This window comes from Onychomys torridus, chromosome 20, assembly GCF_903995425.1.
Source record: "Onychomys torridus chromosome 20, mOncTor1.1, whole genome shotgun sequence".
Classification (NCBI taxonomy): domain Eukaryota; kingdom Metazoa; phylum Chordata; class Mammalia; order Rodentia; family Cricetidae; genus Onychomys; species Onychomys torridus.
Genome location: NC_050462.1, coordinates 38,069,069 through 38,090,336, shown reverse-complemented (window position 1 = coordinate 38,090,336; position 21,268 = coordinate 38,069,069). Strand labels below are relative to the sequence as shown.

Genomic DNA, 21,268 nt, shown 5'->3' with positions numbered 1-21,268 from the left:
CTTGCCCGAACTAACAGCACAACATGAGGATGTGTGTATGTGTGTGTGTGTGTGTGTGTGTGAGCGCGCGCGCGTGTGATGCTTTCAGAGAAATAAACACTCAAGATAGAAACACAGACCAAGCCGAGGCAAAGGTTTTTATTTAGCAATAACCGCGTCGTCTGCCTGCAAATCCCAGCATTCTCTCTCCGATCCTGGCAACCAATGAGCAAGCTCCAGGTCAAGCAGCCAATCCCGTCCTCCGCGTATCGCCGGTTGAATTGTGGGAATTGTGGTTTTCACGTGGCCACCCTCCAGCATGGTTGCCAGGGCACAGTCCCGGCCACGCGTACCGTGCGGAAGGAAAGCTCATTTCACAGTGCTCCAGTGGGCCTGCAGGCCAGCTCTAAGCACCGTCACTCACGAGCCTCGCACGCTTTAAAACGCACCCATCTCTTTTTCTCTCCCTCCTCCCCCGCCCTCCGTTAAATGCCCTACGGAGGCGAGCACGCAAGCTCCCGCAGAAGAACTCTCCGGCCTGCGACGCTCACGGCCCGTCCTTTAACCGTCGCCTTAAGGTCTCGCGAGACAAGGCCCCCCCGGGAAGGCGTTGTCATTTCCCTCCCCCTCCCCCGGAAGGCGGTCCGCGCGAAGACGGACATCGGAGGCAGCCAACGGGAGCGACCTCCTTCAGCGGCGCCTGCGCAGAGCGCTCGGGACGGCCTCGGCGAACTCCGACCCCGCCTCCCCGCAGCGCCCTGCGTCGGCCGTCCTCCTCCTCCCCCCCACTCCCCCGCCCTCCCAGCGAAGGAGGCGGGCTTTGGCCTCTTGCCTTAGGGAAGCGAGTGCGGAGGGAGTGGGAGCGAGACGGCCCGAGCGCAAGTGCCTGCCTGGCTTCCCGGCGAGGCCCAGCCGTCCGTCCCGCCGCCCATGAGCTCGTTGCTCCGCGAGCAGCTCCGTCGTTAGGCCGTCACTCTCTGGTCCGCCCTCCCCCTCCCCTCACTCCCTCCCCGGGACAGGCACCACCCACCACCACCCACCACCCACCACCCACCCCATCCCGTCCAGCCGGGGGGGGGGAACCGGACATCGTGTCGAAGCGCCTTCCCCAGTCCGTGTCGCGCTGCGACCCTGGAAGCGGGCGCCGCCGCCAACGAGAGGAGGAGCCCCGGCCGCCGCGGGCCCCAGCAGCCACCGAGCCAGCAGGCGGGATCGAGGCCGGCAACATGGCGAGCGCTTCGTACCACATCTCCAACTTGCTGGAGAAAATGACATCCAGCGACAAGGACTTCAGGTGAGCCTGGAAATCCGACCCTCACCCCTCCCCACCTGGAGGGGAAGGTGGAGGGCAGACGCCGCCGACTACGCCGCCGCCGCCGCCCGGGCCTCGCGGCAGGCCCTGCCCCACCCCTCAAGTCCGGCGGGTCTCCAGCCACCCCCTCCCCCATCTCTCCCCCTAGGCCGTTGTCCGCTGCGGCCAGCGGGTCCCTTCTGCGTCCCGGCGTCCCCCAATCGCATCCTTTGTCCACCCCTAGGGACACGATGCTAGCGAGCTAGCGTCCCAGGGCACGCCAAGGGCCGCGGGCACCCGCTCGGCTAGGGCAGGAGTCTTTCCCGGCCCGGGGAGGCGAGCGGCCGGGCCTAGTCCCCGGCCCTCCCCGAGACACCAACCAGGCCGTCCCGGCGCTTGGGGGGTGGGGGGAACGGGGGACGGGGACAAGCTTGCTGCTCAGCAGCCACGCAGCAGCCGTCTGCTTTCCCGCGGATGGGAATGGGTGCCACGATCAACTTTTTTTTTTTTTAATTTACCCCCCCCCCTCTTTGGATAATTCTTGTTCGCGAAGGTGGGGAGAAGGGGGAGGGGAGCCTGGGTGGGTGAGTGGGGGGAAACTTGGCCTGCGGGGGTCCCCCCCCCCCGCCCCGCCAGCGTCGCTGTCACTTTCCCAGGTCAAGTGAAACCCCACTCAGGATCTCCGGGTTTCACTCCCATATCCCTGTACAGAATCATGGCCCCCAAGATCAGGCATGGCTGGTGAGCCTTTGGCCAAGCATCCGAATCTTGGAAAGAGGGGCTGGCTGGTGAGCCGTGAAGCTTAATGGTAGAGTTGTGTTCTAGGAGACCTGGACTTCTTTCCGTGCATGTTGATTGAAGGTGTTATATTTTCACGGATTAGCTTAGTCTGTTGTTTTTTGTTTTTTGTTTTTTTTTTCCCCCACGCTACACTGTTACACATCCTTCCCGACTTAAATAAACCCTCTGTCAAAAAGAAGAGGGAGAAAAAGCTATTACTTTGATACATAAGTTTTGTTCTGCGGTGCTTTGGGAGATACAGTATTGTGTACATTTAAAAAGAACAAGTAGTCTTTGGTTGAAACTAACCTAGGAGCTTGCTGTGTGAACTGTTTTAGTTTTAGCACCTGAAGATTTGTCCAAATTCTATCAGAAGCGATTTTCTGATCTGTGAAAGGAGACCTTCTCCCCCCCCCCCCCCCCCCGGGAAAATAATGCCTTTGTTCCTAGATAAAGTCGTTAAAGTGGTCAGTCAGGGAAATACAGGGTCGTTTCTGTGACCCAAAACCTTTCCTTTCTACTTAGGGATCTTCTGAGTCTTAACTTTTCATTTAAAAAAAATTAAAAGACGTTTCCTCCTCGGAGATTTCAGTGTTGTGATGTGGGGGAAAGAGAAAGAGAGAGCAACATGTTTGTTTGAAGCATTTTTTGAGGTTTTAGATTTGTTTGTTTCTAGGACCCAAGTTAAAGATCGAAGGGATTGTTACTAGACTTTTGAGGGTTAGAATGAGTTTGATTCCTTGTGGATCTTTGCTTTCTCACAGTTAAGTCTTGACATTGAAATAAATGAACTGCATGTAAACTCAACTATCAGAGGTGTGGGTGTTAAATCCCTCCTCCCTTCTGCCCGGTGGCCTCTTCTGGAGCACAGGGTTCACTCTGTTTCTCTGCTTCAAGACAGTACATTTGCTGGGATCATACATTTTTGTTAATTATAGACTCCTGGATGAATGTGTTTTGAAAGACTACAATCCTTTCCTGTGGTGATACAGTTTGGGCACCTATTGATTGAGGTAATTTCCTGTAAAACAATGTGTACATTCTTGGATTTTTCTTTTCTTTTGAAAACAAACTGGTATGAAAGAAGGATGCCTTGATGCCAAGCTACACTGATTTTTCTACCTTAGGTTGGAGTGAATCAAAACATTGACAAAACTATTGGCTACAGTTCTAGAATTTGGTGAACATTATCTTTAGTAACAACAACTTCCTTTAATTTAACATTAATAAATTTTTTTATTAACTCTTTCTTGGGAGTGGGGTGTCGACATAGGTTTCTCGGTATAACAATTCTGGCTGGCTTGGGTCTTGCTCTGTAGATCAGGCTGGCCTGGAACTCACAGAGCTCTGCCTGCCTCTGCCTCCTGAGTGCTAGGGTTAAAGGCATGTGCCACCACTGCCCAAGTATTAACCCTGTTTTTTTTTTTTTTTGAGCTGAGGATCGAACCCAGGGCCTTGCACTTGCTAGGCAAGCACTCTACCACTGAGCTAAATCCCCAACCCCTAACCCTGTTTTTTTTAAACTAAATTTTAACCATCTACTTTACAAATATTTGGGACTAAAACAGTATACATTAAATATTAAACATTTTTAAAGATTAATTAACACATTTGAGCTCAAGTCTTTTGAAGAGTTTTCTATATTTTCATTGTATAGACACATCATTTTTTTAAAATCATGCTTGGTTCTCATTAGAAGTTTAGTTTTTTGGTAAATGCCAAGATTTGTGGCTAAATATTTTTAAATACTTAATTGCCAGAAGGTTTGAAGGCAGGCTAAGCAGCATTATGTAATGTCTGACTTGTATAAAGCCCTCCAGGCACCCCTTGAGCTCCAGAAGAGCAGTTAGGTTTGGCCCAACACAGAATTGTGAGGCAAGCTGTTTTGCGGTTTTTGAGGTTTTATATATAACAGTTGTGTGGCTCTCTGGGATGAACTTTGTAAGTGACAATGTCATGTCACAATGCCAGAAGCTTGGACATGCTCAGAAGGAAAAAAGAACTACTCTCTCATGGTGCAGTACAGAGGATTAGGTCCAGTTACCAGGTCTGGGTTCTAGTCTGTGTGATTTCTTGGCTGTAAATTGTGAAGTCTTGGGAAACCTATGTAACTTGAGATTCAGTTTTCACTGCCAGAAGGCTTCATTATGTGTAGTCACAAAATCCTGAGGCTAGGTCTTTTTAGACAGCAGTGCAGTCCATTAAGGCAGAAAAGGTAAACAATGTGAACATAAACTTTAGGATATTTTTAAAGATCTATTTGTGGAATTTAAATAGTAGACTATTTTATTTAAAAAAAAACTCTACTAGCTCTTTAATTTTAGTGTTTTGAAGGTTGGTACTGGTGTTGTGAATAAAGGAAGTGTGAGGAGGTGAAATATGAACTTGGAAGCTAATGAGAGGGGACATTGGTATGTCCCAATGTCTAGGATGGATAATGCCTGTCACCTACTTGCTTTGATTTGGGGGAAAGATTATTTTTAAAATGATTGCCAATTCAAGTAATGCTTTAGAAGAAAAATAAAAAGACATCATTCATTGTCAGTGTACCTTAGAGCAGTTCACATTTCTCACCCCCCCCCCCACATCCCCTTCCCCATCCCCCAAAAAGCCACTTGAGTGTGCTCAGATACCTCTCCCCTAGATTTTATATCAATATAAACTAGTTACTTGGGTCCCTAGAGCTTTAGGGGTGTGCAAGAACCAGAGAGTACAAATGAACTGGTAACAGTTAGCAGTCAGCGGGCTCTATAGATAACAGTGAGCTTTAGTGATAGATAACTGAGTATCCATTTATGATTTGGTTTGTCTTTTGTTTGTTTTTGGTTTTTTGAGACAGGGTTTCTCTGTGTAGTTTTGGTGCCTGTCCTGGATCTCGGTCTTTCGACCAGGCTGCCCTCAAACTCACAGAGATCCGCCTGCCCCTGCCTCCCAAGTGCTGGGATTAAAGACGTGCGCCACCACCGCCCGGCCCGTTTATGAATATTAATAGTAAATATTCAGTGGCTTGTGATAACTTATGAGCTTTATCCACTTGATTTTGGTTATCCTCCTTTCTGGTAAAGTGGATAGTAACAACCTCCATTACATTTTGGAAACTTAAGAATTGGGTAAGGATTTGCTGGAAGTCAGATAGTAGAGCTGGGATTGCTCTTTATGCATGAGTGTCTGGTAACTGTTCTGTGTTGGTTCTCAGGACTTTGACTTATTGATAATCGGAGTCAGGTTTTAAATTTCAGTTGCTTCTAAAATCAGGTTGATGGAATGTTTTGTTCTGGAAGATAGATAGTTTAAATTCCTTTAGTAGAGCTTTGGGAAGTTTGGGCTCTGTTGCTTATCCCCCAAAAATCTGCTCGATGAATCGTTACCCTCACTGTAGAGGAGTGTAATGTCAGTAGTAAGTAGGTGTCTGGTAGTAAGTGGCAGACAAGCAAAGAGATGTCATGTCTGAGCTGATCTTACTGAGGTCTCGCTGGCAAAGTTCTTGGCAGAGAAAAGTATGAAAACACATGGCCTAAAACATGATTGAGGGGAAGGGAGAAGATGATTTATCCTATAGCTGGACAGTCATTGGTTCATTGGAGTCCTTAAGAATAGGGACCTGATTGTTAAAAATACTTGGGTTATTTTATTTTGTGCACACGAATGTTTGCCCTACGTGTATGTATGTGCAATGTGTGTGTGCCTGGGGCCCTCAGGTCAGAAGAGGACATTGGATCCCCGGGAACTGGAGTTATGGATGTTTGTGAGCCACTGTGTAGGTCCTGGAGACTGAACCCGAGTTCTAAGAACGACAACTCTTTAAGCTTGGAGCAGTGTCTTCAGTCCAGGGACCTGGTCTGTCTTCATACTCCTTTTACTTAGTTGTTGGACAGCTGGCTTCTGTGAGAGCTTGTAGTGCTTGAATTGCCTTTTAGTTCCAAGGTTAAGGAAGGAAAAAGCATGCAAGAATTTTGAGAAATCTCTTCAAGAAATCATTGTAAAACAATTCTGTGCTGCTTGATACAATCTTGAGATAATTTATGATGTTGACAGTAGTTGTTACAAAGTTTGTTTATATTGTTTTAAATATTAGAGGATGTTGCCCTTTGGAAACCTGAAGGTTAGTGAAAATGTAATCATAGGAGTAGGAAGGGAGCTTGGAGGGCTTGTTGCTGTAGCTGAAAGTGTGGTTCTTCACATAAACATAGAAGTGTAGCATCACACCTTGATTGCCTTTTCTTGAGAGCAGGTTTAAAGAGATGATAAGGTGATTTGGGATACTTTGTACATACTCTAAGGCAGATAGATGATGGTTACAGTTTGTTTGATCTTCCCGTATGCCTTTGTGCAGACAGCTTAGCAGTGAGGAGAGTTCAATACTGAAGGGGGAGAGAGGAATGTCAGAGGAAACTTGTCTCTATAGATAGATTACTCCAGGCTTATTCATAGGTCTAGTAAATACACGAGGGAAAGCTGGTGTGTGCACAAAATCTTTGAAAGGTAATTGCTGCATGATGCATTCTGGCTAAGTCACCTAGATTTCTGCTGTGGTTAAGAGTAAAGTTGTGTTTATGTATGAGGGGGAGTAGTGAAAGTTACCCGTTGTACAACACAGTATGCCACTTTCTGATGTCATTTCTGCTTCTTTGTGCGGAATTGACCTGGAATGAGTAAACTCTTCCAGCAGTAGAGTAAGTCAGGTGTGTAGGCTCTGGATTCTGACTCTTGTAAGTGACTATTTGAAGAGCTTCCCAGGAGCTCTTGATGCTGAGGCCTCCACTACCACGCCGCCCCCAAACACGAGTTGACTGTGTGAGTAAGGTGTCTTGCAGAGTAGGGCCTTTAGCCTCATGTTAGCTTATGAAATTAATGTTAGCTGGAAATTGCAAATAGAACAGCACCTGGATGCAACTCTTTTTTAGCCTTCCTCTAGTAAATATTTCTCAAACTATTCTCATGGCCTTAGTTCCTTCTGTCCATTAGATTTGTTTCCCCTAAAAATCTTAGCTGTTTTTTTTTTTTTTTTTTAAACTCTCTTACTAATTCTGATTGACTGCAAGAAAAACTTGGAACATCAAACTGGTATCTGAACTTATTAAAGTCACTCTTCCTAAAATCCCTAATAGTCTCTTCATGTAATAGATAGTGTACGTCTTCTGTTTTGTATTTAAACAGCACACTTGAAGTTTTCTTAAGTGCCATCCTTGATATCATTTAGTACCTCTGAAAGCTGTGAGTGTCTCAGAAAGAGGCTGTTGGAAGGAACCTCTTTATTTGAGGCATGTTTGGAAAGGCAAAAGGAAGCAGTTTTGCTTGAAATTGGATGTTATCAGAAAGGGGACAGTTTCATGATTGCATCTCAATAAATGTTATGGGGAGAACATACCTCAACAGTGGAAAAACTGGATCACTAGGAAGTGTTCACTCCTTGAACGTGAGGGGGATATATGATAGTTCTTATTATTATAAACTTATCTGCAGTGAATGTTCTTTGAGATTGTTTGAGTCCAAGGAAGCAATATGCTGTAGATGGAAGCATCTCATCAGTTTGTAGTAACTGGGGTTTAGGTGTGGGCCTCAGATTGTTGGTTTCTTAATGGCGTGGACTACTGTGTTTTTTTAAAAAATTTTCAGCCCCTGCTTCTGACTAGTGGCAAAGTTGAGCTATGGGACATTAATTTGTGATGTTCGTGTCTTCAAATTTGTTTGCTTCTGTTGCTTATGGTTAGAGGCATACCCAGTCAGGATAGTTTGGAGTTAACCCAGGTTACTCCCTTGTCGCCCTGGTGTGAACAGTGCCGCTTCATAACATGGAGATTCTGCCTCTCACAGAGATGCCCACAGCCTTTGCTCTTCTTCCTTGGCATCAGGGATGCTCTCTGATTCAGGTCTTAAGTCTCTTCCCACTTCTTTCTCTTAGCTCTGTCCCTGCACGCAATCCCTTAATCTCTTTCTTTACTCTCTCTACCTGTATGTAATTCACTCTGAAGAGAACTATTAATTTTACCCCTTAAATGCAAATACAAGGAGTTGCCCCTTAGTGTTTAGTGTAGTGACATGTCCTGGAAAATTTCCTCAAATCTGAATTAGCAGACATTGAACCCCAAATCATTGCTTTTAAGGAGATTATGAAGTTTGATTCCTGTGAGCCTCTGATTCTTGCATTTTTATTAATTGATATGTTAATAATTTTGTTTTATGTCTACTTGCATTTAAAAACACTTTATTTAATATGGTTGATTAAACGGTGAACTCATAGTCAATAGCAGTTTAACACATGCATGAATGAAGCTTATTTAACATGCTTTTTCCAGAAGGCAGATCACAGCCCTTTTGTATGTGGGAATGCTAGACAGTTCTTCAGATTATGCCTGCGGGCCATGTTAAGCAGCAAAAAAACGATCAGCAGAAAGTGTAAACGTGGACCACAAAGCTCTAAATAACCCCGGGAGAAGATTGGTTGTCTGTGATAGGACAGTTTGAAAGCAGAGCCCCACTGCAGTGAAGAGTGTTGGATGACTCGAACTTGTCATCACTTTGCAGCTCTCTGCAGGTGGTTCCAGAGTGGAGGGGATTTGTGTAGGGCTTACTGATTTCTAACAAGTTAATTCACAGGTGTGTAAGCCTTGTAATAAGAGTTGACTGTGTTTACCCCTGCCGGTTTCCGTTAGTCACTCATTTACTCTGCGTTACTGATGGTTGGCTCTCCGAAGTGTGGTAATGGCTCTTCTGGAAGGAAGTCTAGTATTTCTCTTCCCAGCTCTGCCCCACATGTCTTTGGGTAGCTTCCCAGTACTCTTAACCTAAAGTCCCAAGTTCTGGGATATTCTACAGATTTCTTTCATTCCCAGCCCTTGATCACCTGGTGTCAGTTTTTTCCCTTTTCCAGAATAATTCTGTCTTCTCCTCATAGCTCAGCATTCCTTGATGTGGGGGTATCAGGATGGTGTCCTTTCTTTTAAAATTTCTTAATTTTATTTTTGTGAATGGATTCCTTCTGTTCTGTGTGAGTGGATATACGTTAGTGTGTATTTGGGGAAGGGAGTGTCCTGTAGAGGCCAGAATAAGGAATCAGATCCCTTGGAGCTAGAGTTAACTGCTGTGAGCCCCGCCTGCGCGCCGCCGCCACCCCCCCCCCCCACCCCCCTATGAGTGCTGGGATCCAAACTCTGGTCCTTAGTACTCAGCACATTTAACCACTTACCCATCTCTCCATCTGCAGTTTCCGTGATGGGACTTTGCTTTGCTTTGTAGTATTTCCCCTTACTGGATTGTGTTGTAAATTCTGAAACAGCAGGGACTTGGTTCTGCTTTGGCTAGCCCCTGTAACCTTAGCAGTTTGTAGAATGCCTGGTATGTTGATTTCTTAGTACATGATTAGTGAATACCTGGGATCATTTCTAGCTTTACCTTAGCCTGCATTTCCATTCTCCCGGATTAAGTTTCTCTCCACTTGGTTCTGTGCTCCAGACACACTGCACAGCTAGGCATTATTCTGATGGGCTCTGTGGGTCCCCCCACCACCCTTACCAAAAGAGAAAGATAAGTCCTAGGACAACTTCCCGTTAACCCCCTGTTCCTGCTCTTGAGATCTAAACCAGCAGGTGCTTTGTTTGATGTGTTTGTTTGGACAGTCTCAGTAAGTGTTGTCTTGTTTTGTTAAGACGTATCTCATGTAGCTTTGTCTAGGCTCAAAGTCATTTAGCTGAGTATGACCTTGACCTGTCCTTCTGCACCTGGGATTATAGGTGTGCATACCATGCCAGGGTACTTTTTAGTGTTAGAAATTTGTAAGAAGAATAAAAGAAATAATTTTAAAAAGAGATGAATATATTTGAAACTTTAGATGAAACTAATACATTCTTGGAAAAAATTGTAAGGATGAGATTTTGTCCATTTATGTCTGTCCCATTAGATGAAAAACAGCAGACTGAGTGTATGTGTCATCTCTGCCTTAGAACCTAGAACAGTAGAGTGTGCTGGAGTCTTCCAAATTAGCTTTTCAGACTGGCTGAAAAACTTCCTTCCAAGAGTATTTATTATGCAGGTTTTTATATAGGACTAGGAAAGAAACTTCCAGAACTGTCTGTTTCAGCAACACCACTGAGAGGTAATCTTGGGATTATTGTACTTTCATCCAGGTTTTCTGACATTGAAAAATAATGTTGATAACTTTGCTGATTCATTTCAACTTTAAAAATTATTTAGCTCTTAATCACTGGGGTTTTGAAAATCAGTAGGCTTCTTTATTACATATTTTTGATGTCAAGGTGGAGGCTGGTTGACCCTTTGCTTGTGTTTAGCTTAGTCTTGGCTTTGTAGTTAATTAGACAGTGAATAAGTAGACGATGAGTAAAAGAAGTACCCATTCTTGTATCCAGTAGAACCCACCAGAACTATCAAACACCTTGCTATTGAGATTGTCTACCTTTTTTTTTTTAAAAAAAACTTACATTGATTATTGTTACTGGACTCAACAACTGGCATTACAAAATGCTGAGAGGTTGTAAACTAGTGAGTATTTAGTGTGTTTTATTTAAGGAAAGCATGCTAAAATGTTTTCAGTGCTTTGTGTAGTGTTTTGAATAAGGATGGCCTCATTGGGGGTGCCATATTTGAATGCTTAGACACCAGAGAGTGGAACTGTTTGAAAGGATCCTAAGGATTAGGAGGTGTGGTGGCCTTGTTGGAACCAATGTATCACCCTGAGTAGCTTTGAGGTTTTAGAACCCCACACCAGTCCCAGCCTCTCTCTCTTTTCTCCTGTGGATCAGATGTAAAGCTCTCAGTTACTGCTCTAGTGCCTGCCTGCGTGCCACCATGCTCCCTTCCATGATAGTGGACTCACTCCCTGAAACTGTAAGCAAGCCCCCAGTTAAATGCTTTTTCTCGTAAGGGTTGCCTTGGTCATGGTGTTTCTTCATAGGAATGGAATAGTGACTAAGACAATTAATATACCTTCATTAAAGTATTATGCAATTTTCCCCACTTCAGAATATTAATCAAAACTTTGACTTCAATATTGCAATTTTATGGAACCTGAAATAAATTGAATAAGACTTGATAAAAATTGAATTACATGCCTTTTTGTAGTTTAAAATTGACATTGGTGTTAAATGGATATTGATTCCTAATTATTGAAATTATCCTTAAAATTACCTTAAACTAATCACTTACTAAATTGTCTTGCCAGCTGTTGAGCCAGGAATTAGGGAAAACGTTCGTTTGGCTTCCAGCAGCTCCTAGTGCTTTATTTGTATGGGACCAACCTGTATCCAGCAACATTAATTCTAAACAATGTTTTTCTCTCTGTCTCTGTTTGGGGGTGAGGGGTTTGAGACAGGGTTTCTCTGTGTAGCCCTGGCTGTCCAGGAACTCACTGTGTAGACCAGGCTGTCCTTAAACTCAGAGATCCTCTTACCTCTGCCTCCAAGCGGGGATTCAAGGTGTGTGCCACCACTGCCCGACTGAGTTGTTTGAACTTTTCCAATTGGACCAGGTTTATGGCGACAAATGACTTGATGACAGAGCTGCAGAAAGACTCCATCAAGCTGGATGACGACAGCGAGAGGAAAGTGGTGAAGATGATCCTGAAGCTGCTCGAAGATAAGAATGGGGAAGTACAGAACTTGGCTGTCAAGTGGTAAGCGGGTCTGCATGCCCACTCCTGAGACACCGATCGATGTTCAAGTCTGCTGCCCGCCCTTTTCTGAAAGTTTCTGTTGGAATGTTCAAGTTACTGTGAATGCTGAGTGATGGCATGGGATGAGTGCAGGATGTTTCCTTACAGACTCATCTCATTAGTGTGGACTTCCATGAGATTGCTCAGCTGTTAGGAAGTATATGTAGAGAAATCCAGAAACAGTGCTTTTCATGTGACCCTGGCCTTTTGTTTTGTTTTGTTTTGATATGGTCTGCATTTGAAATCCTACTCTAGTTGAGGTGAAATTCAAAACCAGAGATGCAGTGAAAAACAACTTAAATCTTAGAAAATGGCAGCAGTAAAGACTGCATGTGCATGCCTGAAATCACAGGAGGCCGAGGCAGGAAGATCACACATTCAGGACTGCCAAGGGGTTCATTCCAAAGGGGGCGGGTGAGCAAGAAAGAAGGGAGGGCGAGTAAGAGGCAGACAACGGTTAAAACCAGAGTGAACTTGGTGTGATGCTGTGATCACAAGAACCTGCTCGGAATTGCAGAAATTCCAGTTGTTTTTAGTGTGCTTCTACTGAGCACTTCTTACTAGTTCGGTTCTTGGCAGTTGCATTTATGCGTAAGAGTATAGAATTTGAGTTCTCAGTAAATTCTTTTTGAGCAAATTTAAGCCCTGCATGTAATCCCAGGTACTCAGGAGGCTGAAGCAAGAGGGTCTCCAGACTCAAGGCCTACCTGGCAACTTAGTAAGACCTTGGCTCAGAATGAGGAAGTGGAATGAGACCTGGAAGAACAGCTCATGGGTGAGGGTTTGCTTAACATGTGTGATACCCTAGCTTCTTCCTCAGGGCCACAAATAATAATTATTGAGCCAGGTGGTGGTGGTGGCGCGGCGCATGCCTTTAATCCCAGCACTTGGGAGGCAGAGCCAGTTGGATCTCTGTGAGTTCAAGGCCAGCCTGGTCTACAAAGCGAGTTCCAGGAAAGGCACAAAGCTACACAGAGAAACCCTGTCTCAAAAAACAAAAAAAAAACAAAAAAACAAAAAAAAAAAAAATTATTGAGTCAATTTGTGTGCGCTAAGTCTTAGAAACTAATGTAGAAAGGAAGGTAGTTTCACTTGTGAACTCTGTCATTCAGTATCTATCCATTTAAAGTTTTGTTCCATTGCTGCCTTACTGGATTTGTATAAAGCTTTCAAATGAGTTTTTGCCTAGTCACTTCGATTTTTGTCTATAAGAAAAGCCTGTAAAAGGTAAGAAATCAATCAATGGTTGACATAGAATTTTTAGACTTTCAGTGCAGGTTTACGTAACCCTGAGACCGTTACAAGTTTAAGATAAGACAGGTCTGTAACCAGTGTTGTATCCCTGGCGATTTGGCTCAGCAGGTCCTGGCGCTTGCCGCCAAGCTTGAAGATTTGAATGCAGTCTCGAGTTCCCACGTTTGTCCCCCACTTTCTCTCATGCACTCTTGCGCATAGTGGAAGAATATTTAAAGTAGGACAAAATGTGCAAATATTTGTACAGGAATCTTTTGATCTTTTTTTGTTTTGTTTCGTTTTATTTGGTTTTTCGAGACAGGGTTTCTTTGTGTAGCCCTGGCTGTCCTGGACTCTTCTCTGTAGACCAGGCTGGCCTCAACCCAAGAGCTCCGCCTGCCTCTGCTGGGATTAAAGGTTTGTGCCACTGAGTCTGTGAATCTTTGGCTCTCTTAATGACCTCTTTTATGTTTTTGCATTTATAATTAAAGAGATTGGGGAGCTAAAGATGCAGCTTGATGGTAGAGTTCTTGCTTAGTGTGTGAGTTACTAGTTGATCCCTGGCACTATTACAAAATGGGGAAGAGACTTACATTATAGTCCTAGAGGACTTAGGATACACGCAGATACGACTGTTCGAGTTAGCTTTTCTGTTACAGTGGTAAATCACTAGCCAAAGGTGACTTAGGAAGGATTTTATTTCGTCTTATAGGCTATAGTCCATCATGGAGCAGAGCCAAAACAGGAACTCAGGGCAGGAGTTTGAAGTAGAAACTAGACAAAAACTACTTAACTGGCTTTTTTCTCAGGGTCACATCCAGCTCCTTTTCCTAGTCAGTCCAGGCCAATCTGCTTAGGGATGATACTGCCCGTCAACTGACAGTCAAGAAAATGCCCCCATAGGCCTACCCACTGGCCAATCTGATGAACCTTCTTCAGTTGAGGTCACTTCTTCATTCTGTCAAGTTCAAAAGGTCAGCCGTCATTGCAAGGCCAAGTCATGGTCAGGACTAAATAGTAAGAATCTTTCTGTGTGGTTAGAAGATGTCCAAGTGGAGTGTCCTTCTTTTGATAAAGGTAAAGCTGTGGGGTATTTCCACTGCAAGAAGAAAATGGAAAAAGAAGGCTCAGAATGGAGTCTTAATAACAGAGGGTAGCAAAAGCACCTTGTCCTTAGGAAACACGGTGGAAAAGGAGAGGTAACACTAGACAGATGGGGTCATAAAGGAGTCCACGGGTTCTGCCAGTAGCACACGAATTGTTCACTAAACATATCTGTACATCTGTAAATGGTTTCTTGGATATGCCCATTAGACCGAACATTAGCCTCTCATACCCGTGCACCTCCTGCAGCTGGTCTTTGTGGTCTTTGTGGTCACTTTAGTATTTGTGACTGCTCACAACTGTGTATGTACCTCTGTTTGTCAAAAAAGCGAAAGGGAGGCCAGGCGGTGGTGGCGCACGCCTGTAATCCCAGCACTGTGAGTTCGAGGCCAGCCTGGGCTACAAAGCGAGATCCAGGAAAGGCGCAAAGCTACACAGAGAAACCCTGTCTCAAGCCAACCCCCAACCTCATCCCACCCCCCACCAATATATGTGCAGAAGACCTGGTACGGACCTATGCAGGCCTGTGACTGCTGCTTCAGTCTCTCTGAGTTCATGAGCTTTACCCAAGTGATTTGGAGAGCCTTGTTCTAGGAGCTGTTTGATTATTATGTGTTCTGGCCAGAGTGTGGGTTTGCTGGGTTATGGACTTTTCTAGCTTTTAGAATTGGACTCATCTTTATTATCAAGTTGTAGGATTTTGTTTTGTTTTTCGAGACAGGGGTTCTCTGTGTAGCTTTGCGCCTTTCCTGGAACCCGCTTTGGAGACCAGGCTGGCCTCGAACTCACAGAGATCTGCCTGGATCTGCCTTCGGGAGTGCTGGGATTAAAGGCATGTGCCACCACTGCCTGGCCAAGATGTAGGATTTTTAAAGTATGTCTTTATATCAATCCATTGACATTTATTTTGTAGATATTTTCTAATTTGATGACCTGTGGTTAATTTTGATTTTTAAGTTTGATTTAACTTTCAAAGTGTTTATTTTGTAGTTATTTTTTTCATGTCCTAAGAAATAATTTGATTTAGTTTACAAAGATTTTCTTGTAACTGTGTGGAGGTAATTTTATGGAAAATGTTAAGATCAGAGCTGTTCACGTCTTCCCATGTGGATGGGCAGCTGTTGCAGCACTGTGTGTTGAAGGGATCCTCCTTTCCCCTGCTGGACTGCATTCAGAATTTACCTGGCATCTTTGAAAAAGAAAGTGGATGAGTATGAAAGTGTGTGCTTTAGACTTTTGTGCTCTGTCGACCCGTCTCTGTCCTAACAGCAGTGTTAAGCTGTTAGGTTGTCACTGTTCTCTGTCACGGCTTTCCCACTATTGTGTCTGTGTAGCACATCCCTGCCCGTTTTCATTGCTGCCCAGTACCACCTCTGCTTTCCCAGATGTCAGTGACAGATGTTTACAGATGGTGTCAAATACTTCTGAGAGCTATGATGATATAGAGTGAGTCTGAAGTAATGTGGCTTACGTTGTCTAGCTTGATTTTTTTCCCCCCTTTCTTGGGACTATATTGTTTCTTTAAAAGCCCTTATTTTAATCACTCTGTCAATTTCTAGATTTAAAATGTCAGCATGTTCAACTGCAGGTGTCATTATGGCAAAGCTGGAGGAATGTTTGAAAAGAACCCGCATACTACCTTGTTCTGTCTTTCAACTAGGAACCATGGCTTTTCTTATCTGTTAGTTACATTCATTTTTGTTCAATCCTTGGAGCTTTGTACGTAACGGTCACTTCAGTGTGAATCTCTCTCTTTAAGTCGTGGTTATTATTTTTTGGGTATTGGAGATAGATCTTCTCTGGAGTTTGGTTTGAATAATCTATTGACTGAGAGGGATTTTAAGGTTTCTGTGATACTGTTTTGCCATTCTTAGTAATATCAATCTTCTTCGCATGCATTTAAAAGTCTATGCTGTTAAAGGTGAATAAATGACTGATACTTGTTAAACAATAGGGAAGCCTTTACTCAAACTAGGCAGGCAGTTGGTTGTGATAAGTACCCGATTATTGCAGTAAGGAGAGAGATTGGATTCACCTGTGACTAAAAAGGCCGAGTGGGGAGTAGAGCCAGAAGGTAGAAGGAGGACATTAGGAGATGGGAACTAACACAGGTGGAGACATGAGTGAGGGGATTCTTAACTCACTGCTTGCTGTGCATACGTGCCCAGCAAAGATGGAAGCAAAGTCAAGGCCTTTGTGGAAAAGAGGGCTCTAGGGCTCCATCTTTATCAGTGATTGGGCATACACAGTTTTAATTGCTCTAACTAATGCGTGATTGCTTCACAGTACAGGAGTCTATTCATGTTTTGTAAACGTTGATACAGTTGGATTTGGAGAAGTTGCTTTGCTTGTCTTGTGTGGTTCCCACCAACCCACTCCTTTCGATTGCTTAAGCAGTGGCTCTTGGGGTGGTCTGGGGACCTCCTGAGGCGGTCCATTACCTGAGGTTCAGACTTGTCGCTGAATGCTGCTGTTGAGGACTTGTTTCCTCCTTGGATTCTAATGTTTTTATCAGCACACCAGTAATTATCCGGAGACTGCGTGACATGTGCTCCCACAACGAATTGAACACAAAACTGTCTATGGAAATTACGGGAATTCTTTTTTAAACCTCAAACATTACAGAAAATTTAAAAAAATACAAAATAGTACTCTACTGTTTTTGAGGCTATAATTTATTATGTTTGTGGTGTGTGTGTGTACTTATGGAAAGCACTCCACTAGCTGAGCTGTCTCTTCGGCCTCCTTTCCACTCATTTCTTTCAGTATATATTCAGTCTATTGTAGTTTCTGGTCTTTAGAAATGGTGGTTTGTTGGTTTTTTCCCCCTGTATATATTGTAACATCCTACCCCCCCCACTAAGTCTCATGACTTTGGTGACCCATGTATTGATTAGGGTTGCTTACCTGAGTGAGAGCTACTGAAATAGTCTTCTTTCCTAACTATCTCTTCAAAGCCTACTACCAAAAAAAAAAAAAAAACTCACTTATAAGTCTGCCAATAAAACTGAATGTGAAAGTTTTAGGAAACTGTAAAATTGTTAGTGCCTTTTTATATTTCATAGTTACGTGAGTTTCTTCTTACCTCATAAGCTTGATAGTAAATCCTCTATCTTAGGGCCCATGCCTTCTTCATCAGGAATCTTGACTAAAGGTGGTTTCCTGATGAATAGTCATATACCGAACATGCCTGCTATGTGCTCCAGTGTTTGGGCAGGACACACAAGAAGGATTTTATCCTCATGGAAGGGTTCACCCAGCAGGAGTAACACACCAGTACCAAACAGAAGATGTGCACTGTACTTTTAAAATTCAGACAGGAAATGAGAAGAATCTAGAACAATAACAAGAAAGGCCCTAAGTTGGCAGTGTAACATTGTATGGAGCCTTTCTTGTAGGCAAATCTTGTTGTGAGCAGCACCTGACTCCTAAAGCTTTGCTGGCTTGTTTTTGTGTGCTTGGAGGGCTAGCATGCAGGATGGAAACCATCTCCAGTTTCTTGGTACTCTGTTGGAAATCAGTGGGGAAAGCCTATCAGTCAGTTCCCCTTCATCCTCAGTTACATATCACTTATGATATAGGCATCCATGGTTAAAATTGACAGTTACTTTTTCTGTTTATTATGTGTTTGTCTAGATGTTAAAAGAACTCCTTTCTGTTGCAGTCTTGGCCCTTTAGTGAGTAAAGTTAAAGAGTACCAAGTGGAGACGATCGTTGACACCCTCTGCACAAACATGCTTTCCGACAAGGAGCAGCTGCGGGATATTTCCAGCATTGGCCTTAAAACGGTCATTGGAGAACTTCCTCCGGCTTCCAGTGGTGAGCAAGCGTGCTTTGTCTTATTTTCTTTCTATGGAGATACACCCTCCCTCTGTGGTCCAAGGCAGAGAGGGCTGGTTTGAAGCTGTATTTCTCTTAAACACAAGTGGAACTTTTGAGTAAATGACATTTAAATATGCCGAGTCAGTTCTGCAGGGTATTTATGTTGAAGCAGGGTGTTAATAGTGCTGCATGTTGTACAGGTGAGAGAGAGAGTGCTACTGTGTGTGCAGCTCTGCAGTGTGGGAAAAGATAACCCTAGCGACTTCTCATTAGTTTGCAGTACCAAGTTTGATTGAGGTTTTTCATCAAAGCTTATTATGTAAAATTTTTAAAAGTTAAGGCATAGCTATGAAATAGTTTGTACTAGTAGCTTTTTATTTATGTTTGAGCCCTTTTTGGTTACTTGGTAATTTAATAATTAATGAATTTGGTAATTAGCTATTGGCCTCTGCAAGAATTATCTAGGTACTGTGAGTATGCAGTTGGTTTTCACTGTGGTATTAGTGTTTAAATTAGAAGTCTGAAATGGGAATTGCATGCCTACTTTGTGGGAAGATTTGAGATTGGTAACACAGTGTGCATTTTGTGGCTACTAATAATTCACTGTACTTGTCACAATCAGTGCTCTGAGTCGCTTCAGTGAGTCTAGACATCACGCAGTTGAAATTTACAGAGATGAAGTTAGCACACAAAGTTTTGATCCTGGCTGTGTAAAGATGAAACACTTTGGGGCGCCTCTGAATGTGGTTCAGTGGTAGAGCATGCCTACCATGTACAGGGCCCTGGGTTCCATCCCTTGCACCCCAAGAAGGAAAGCCATTCTTTCCATCTTAAATGGGTGCTCATCTGCCAGAGCATGCCATCATTGCTTCGCTCTCCTTCTGCAGCCAGTAGTCTGTCAGCTCCCGAGCATGCGCCATGGGATTGTCTGACCTGTCTTCGCGTTCTCTCTCATGCCGCCCTGGGCTGGTTTTAACGAATTGAGATTCTAACTTTCACAGTAAGTTACCTGGTCCCTTTTCCTGGCATTTATCAGTAACACATCACCTACTTTAAAGAGAAGCGGTGGTGTGTGTGTGCCTGTCACAATCTCCATTTGGTGTGAAATAACTACGGGATACAAACATATCAGAACATAAAAGCTGTTGCTAGAAAAAGTTCAAGAACAGAAAACCCTTGATGCATTTCAATCTAGGCATTTGTTTGCCACAAGCACTACAGGCTTCTAGCCAGCATTCAATAGTTGCCCGGCAAAATGTGAATGGTGATGGTTGTCACCTTTCCTGCAGCCCTTTGACACTTACTGTTTCTTGGTTAGGTCTAATAAGGTGTTTTGTTTTGTTGTAACATTGTCTTCCTTAGCAAAGATCTCTGAAGTGTCTTGACCAAGTTTAGTCGGTTGGATATTTGGTAAGCAGTACGGCTCTTAGATAGAATGTACCATATTTGAACTTTTTCTTTCCTTCCCTACAGGCTCCGCACTAGCTGCTAATGTGTGTAAGAAGATTACTGGACGCCTGACCAGCGCAATAGCAAAGCAGGAAGATGTCTCTGTCCAGCTCGAGGCCTTGGATATTATGGCCGATATGCTGAGCAGGTAAATGTGCCCACTGTTTATTTGTATTAACGTGTGTTAGAAATAGAATGAGACTTGGCCTAGATTTCTGTGGTTAAAGGAAATGTAAGCTATTCTTATGTGTCACAGATATGTTGTGATTCTGAAAAGTCTCAAGTTTGTGATTGAACATTTTTTAGCAGCTTATGTTTTATTATTGTGTTCATGTTCAGTAATCTGCTTCAGTGAGGAGATGTTTTAGTGGAAGTCACTAATCTGCAGTTAAACAATAATAACCTCTCAGAACCGTGTTTCCACTGCATGTTTGTGGGGCGGGAGTTGGATTTCACTCATTGATGCTTTCCTTCATGCTCTGGCAGGCAGGCTTTGGAAGAAATAAGCCACTCCTAAGAAAATAAACCTTAAAGGGTATTTCAGTCTCAGTATGTCCTGTTTCTAATCATTATTAGTTCTTCATTGTTTGTGACTACTACTTGTAATTAATTTGGTTTAGTATAAGAATAGTTGAGAGTTTTGATAGAGAAATTGTGTGTATATTAACTATATGTGATGAGGGTATTATGGCCCTGTCATACAGAGTATTTATGGGTTGACTCTAGGAGATAAGAAGGGAGATGGCTGAAAAGCTATAGGGAGTCAGGACTAAGCGGGACTGGGTTCAGTGAAGCTTTTTATGGAAATACTGTAGTTTGAAGACTGGGCAGCACCTGGGTGGTTAAATGTGCTAAGGTGTAGAACGCACACGTGTCAGAATGTTGGAGCCGAGTTGTTATAGTCTGATTGTCCATGATAAATACAAAGGCAGTAGGAGGTCCTGCTGTGGTGGGTGGAAAGCTACACTTAATTGATAAGCGGTGATAACCTATTGTCCTGTGTGATTTGCTTATGGTACTGTGGACCCATGACGTTATGAATACTGTTGGCTAACCGTGCATGTTGAGGGATTGGGAAACACAATTTGGGGAGCAAATGAACCAATAAAACTGAGCGTGCGATGGACAAAGGAAAGAAGAGGGAGAAGGATGCAGAGACATCTGGGTTTTGATGTCATGAGTGCTCAAAAAAAAACAGGACTAAGTAGTAAATACTTTGAAGTCGTGGAAGGAGGAAAGTGACAAGGTCATTGTGCTTTTCGTTTGGTTTGGTGCTTTCACAGCCTGTGTGTAGTAGGTGATACTGGCCTCACTTCCAGGAGTTGGTCTCCGTAGCTTAGGGTTTTCAGTTGCAGTGGTAGGTACAATGAAAGGTCAGCTTTTCTTAACTCTGAGTTCCAATTTGTCTCAACCTAATTTGTACCCTAAGTATGTACATTGAGTTTAGAGTCTAGACATATTAGCGTTGCTTTGGCATGTTGAATTTATTTGTTTTCTTTCTGTTTTTCTTTCTTTCCTTCCTTTTTTTTTAAGGCAAGGAGGACTTCTTGTAAATTTCCATCCTTCAATTCTGACCTGTCTACTCCCCCAGCTGACGAGTCCTAGACTTGCAGTGAGGAAAAGAACCATTATTGCTCTTGGTCATCTAGTTATGAGCTGTGGGAACATAGTTTTTGTAGACCTCATTGAACACCTGTTGTCAGAGTTGTCCAAAAATGACTCCATGTCAACAACAAGGACCTACATCCAATGTATTGCTGCTATTAGTAGGCAAGCTGGCCATAGAATAGGTAAGACATTTTTAAATGTTTCAACGTTGTCTCTTTTCTTCAGTTGTCTGTATGTTGTTTGTGCATGATGTATGTGTGACTCAACATGCATGTGAGGTCAGAGAGCAAATCTGGAATCAGTTCTCACCTTCCACCTGCACACGGGTTTGGGGAATT

The 21,268-nt window shown here is 43.6% G+C and overlaps 1 protein-coding gene across 1 annotated transcript in view; it reads left to right on the top strand.

Annotated features, from left to right (window-relative positions):
- Positions 1 to 767: 767 nt before the first annotated feature.
- Cand1 (cullin associated and neddylation dissociated 1) overlaps positions 768 to 21,268 on the top strand; it is a 38,883-nt gene continuing 18,382 nt past the window's right edge. Inside the window, exons 1-5 of the mRNA XM_036169675.1 lie at positions 768 to 1,273; positions 11,532 to 11,675; positions 17,716 to 17,870; positions 19,347 to 19,470; positions 20,856 to 21,112. Of these exons, the coding sequence (XP_036025568.1) occupies positions 1,206 to 1,273; positions 11,532 to 11,675; positions 17,716 to 17,870; positions 19,347 to 19,470; positions 20,856 to 21,112 (748 nt within the window). The 5' untranslated portion in view covers positions 768 to 1,205. The remainder of the gene's footprint in view (positions 1,274 to 11,531; positions 11,676 to 17,715; positions 17,871 to 19,346; positions 19,471 to 20,855; positions 21,113 to 21,268) is intronic.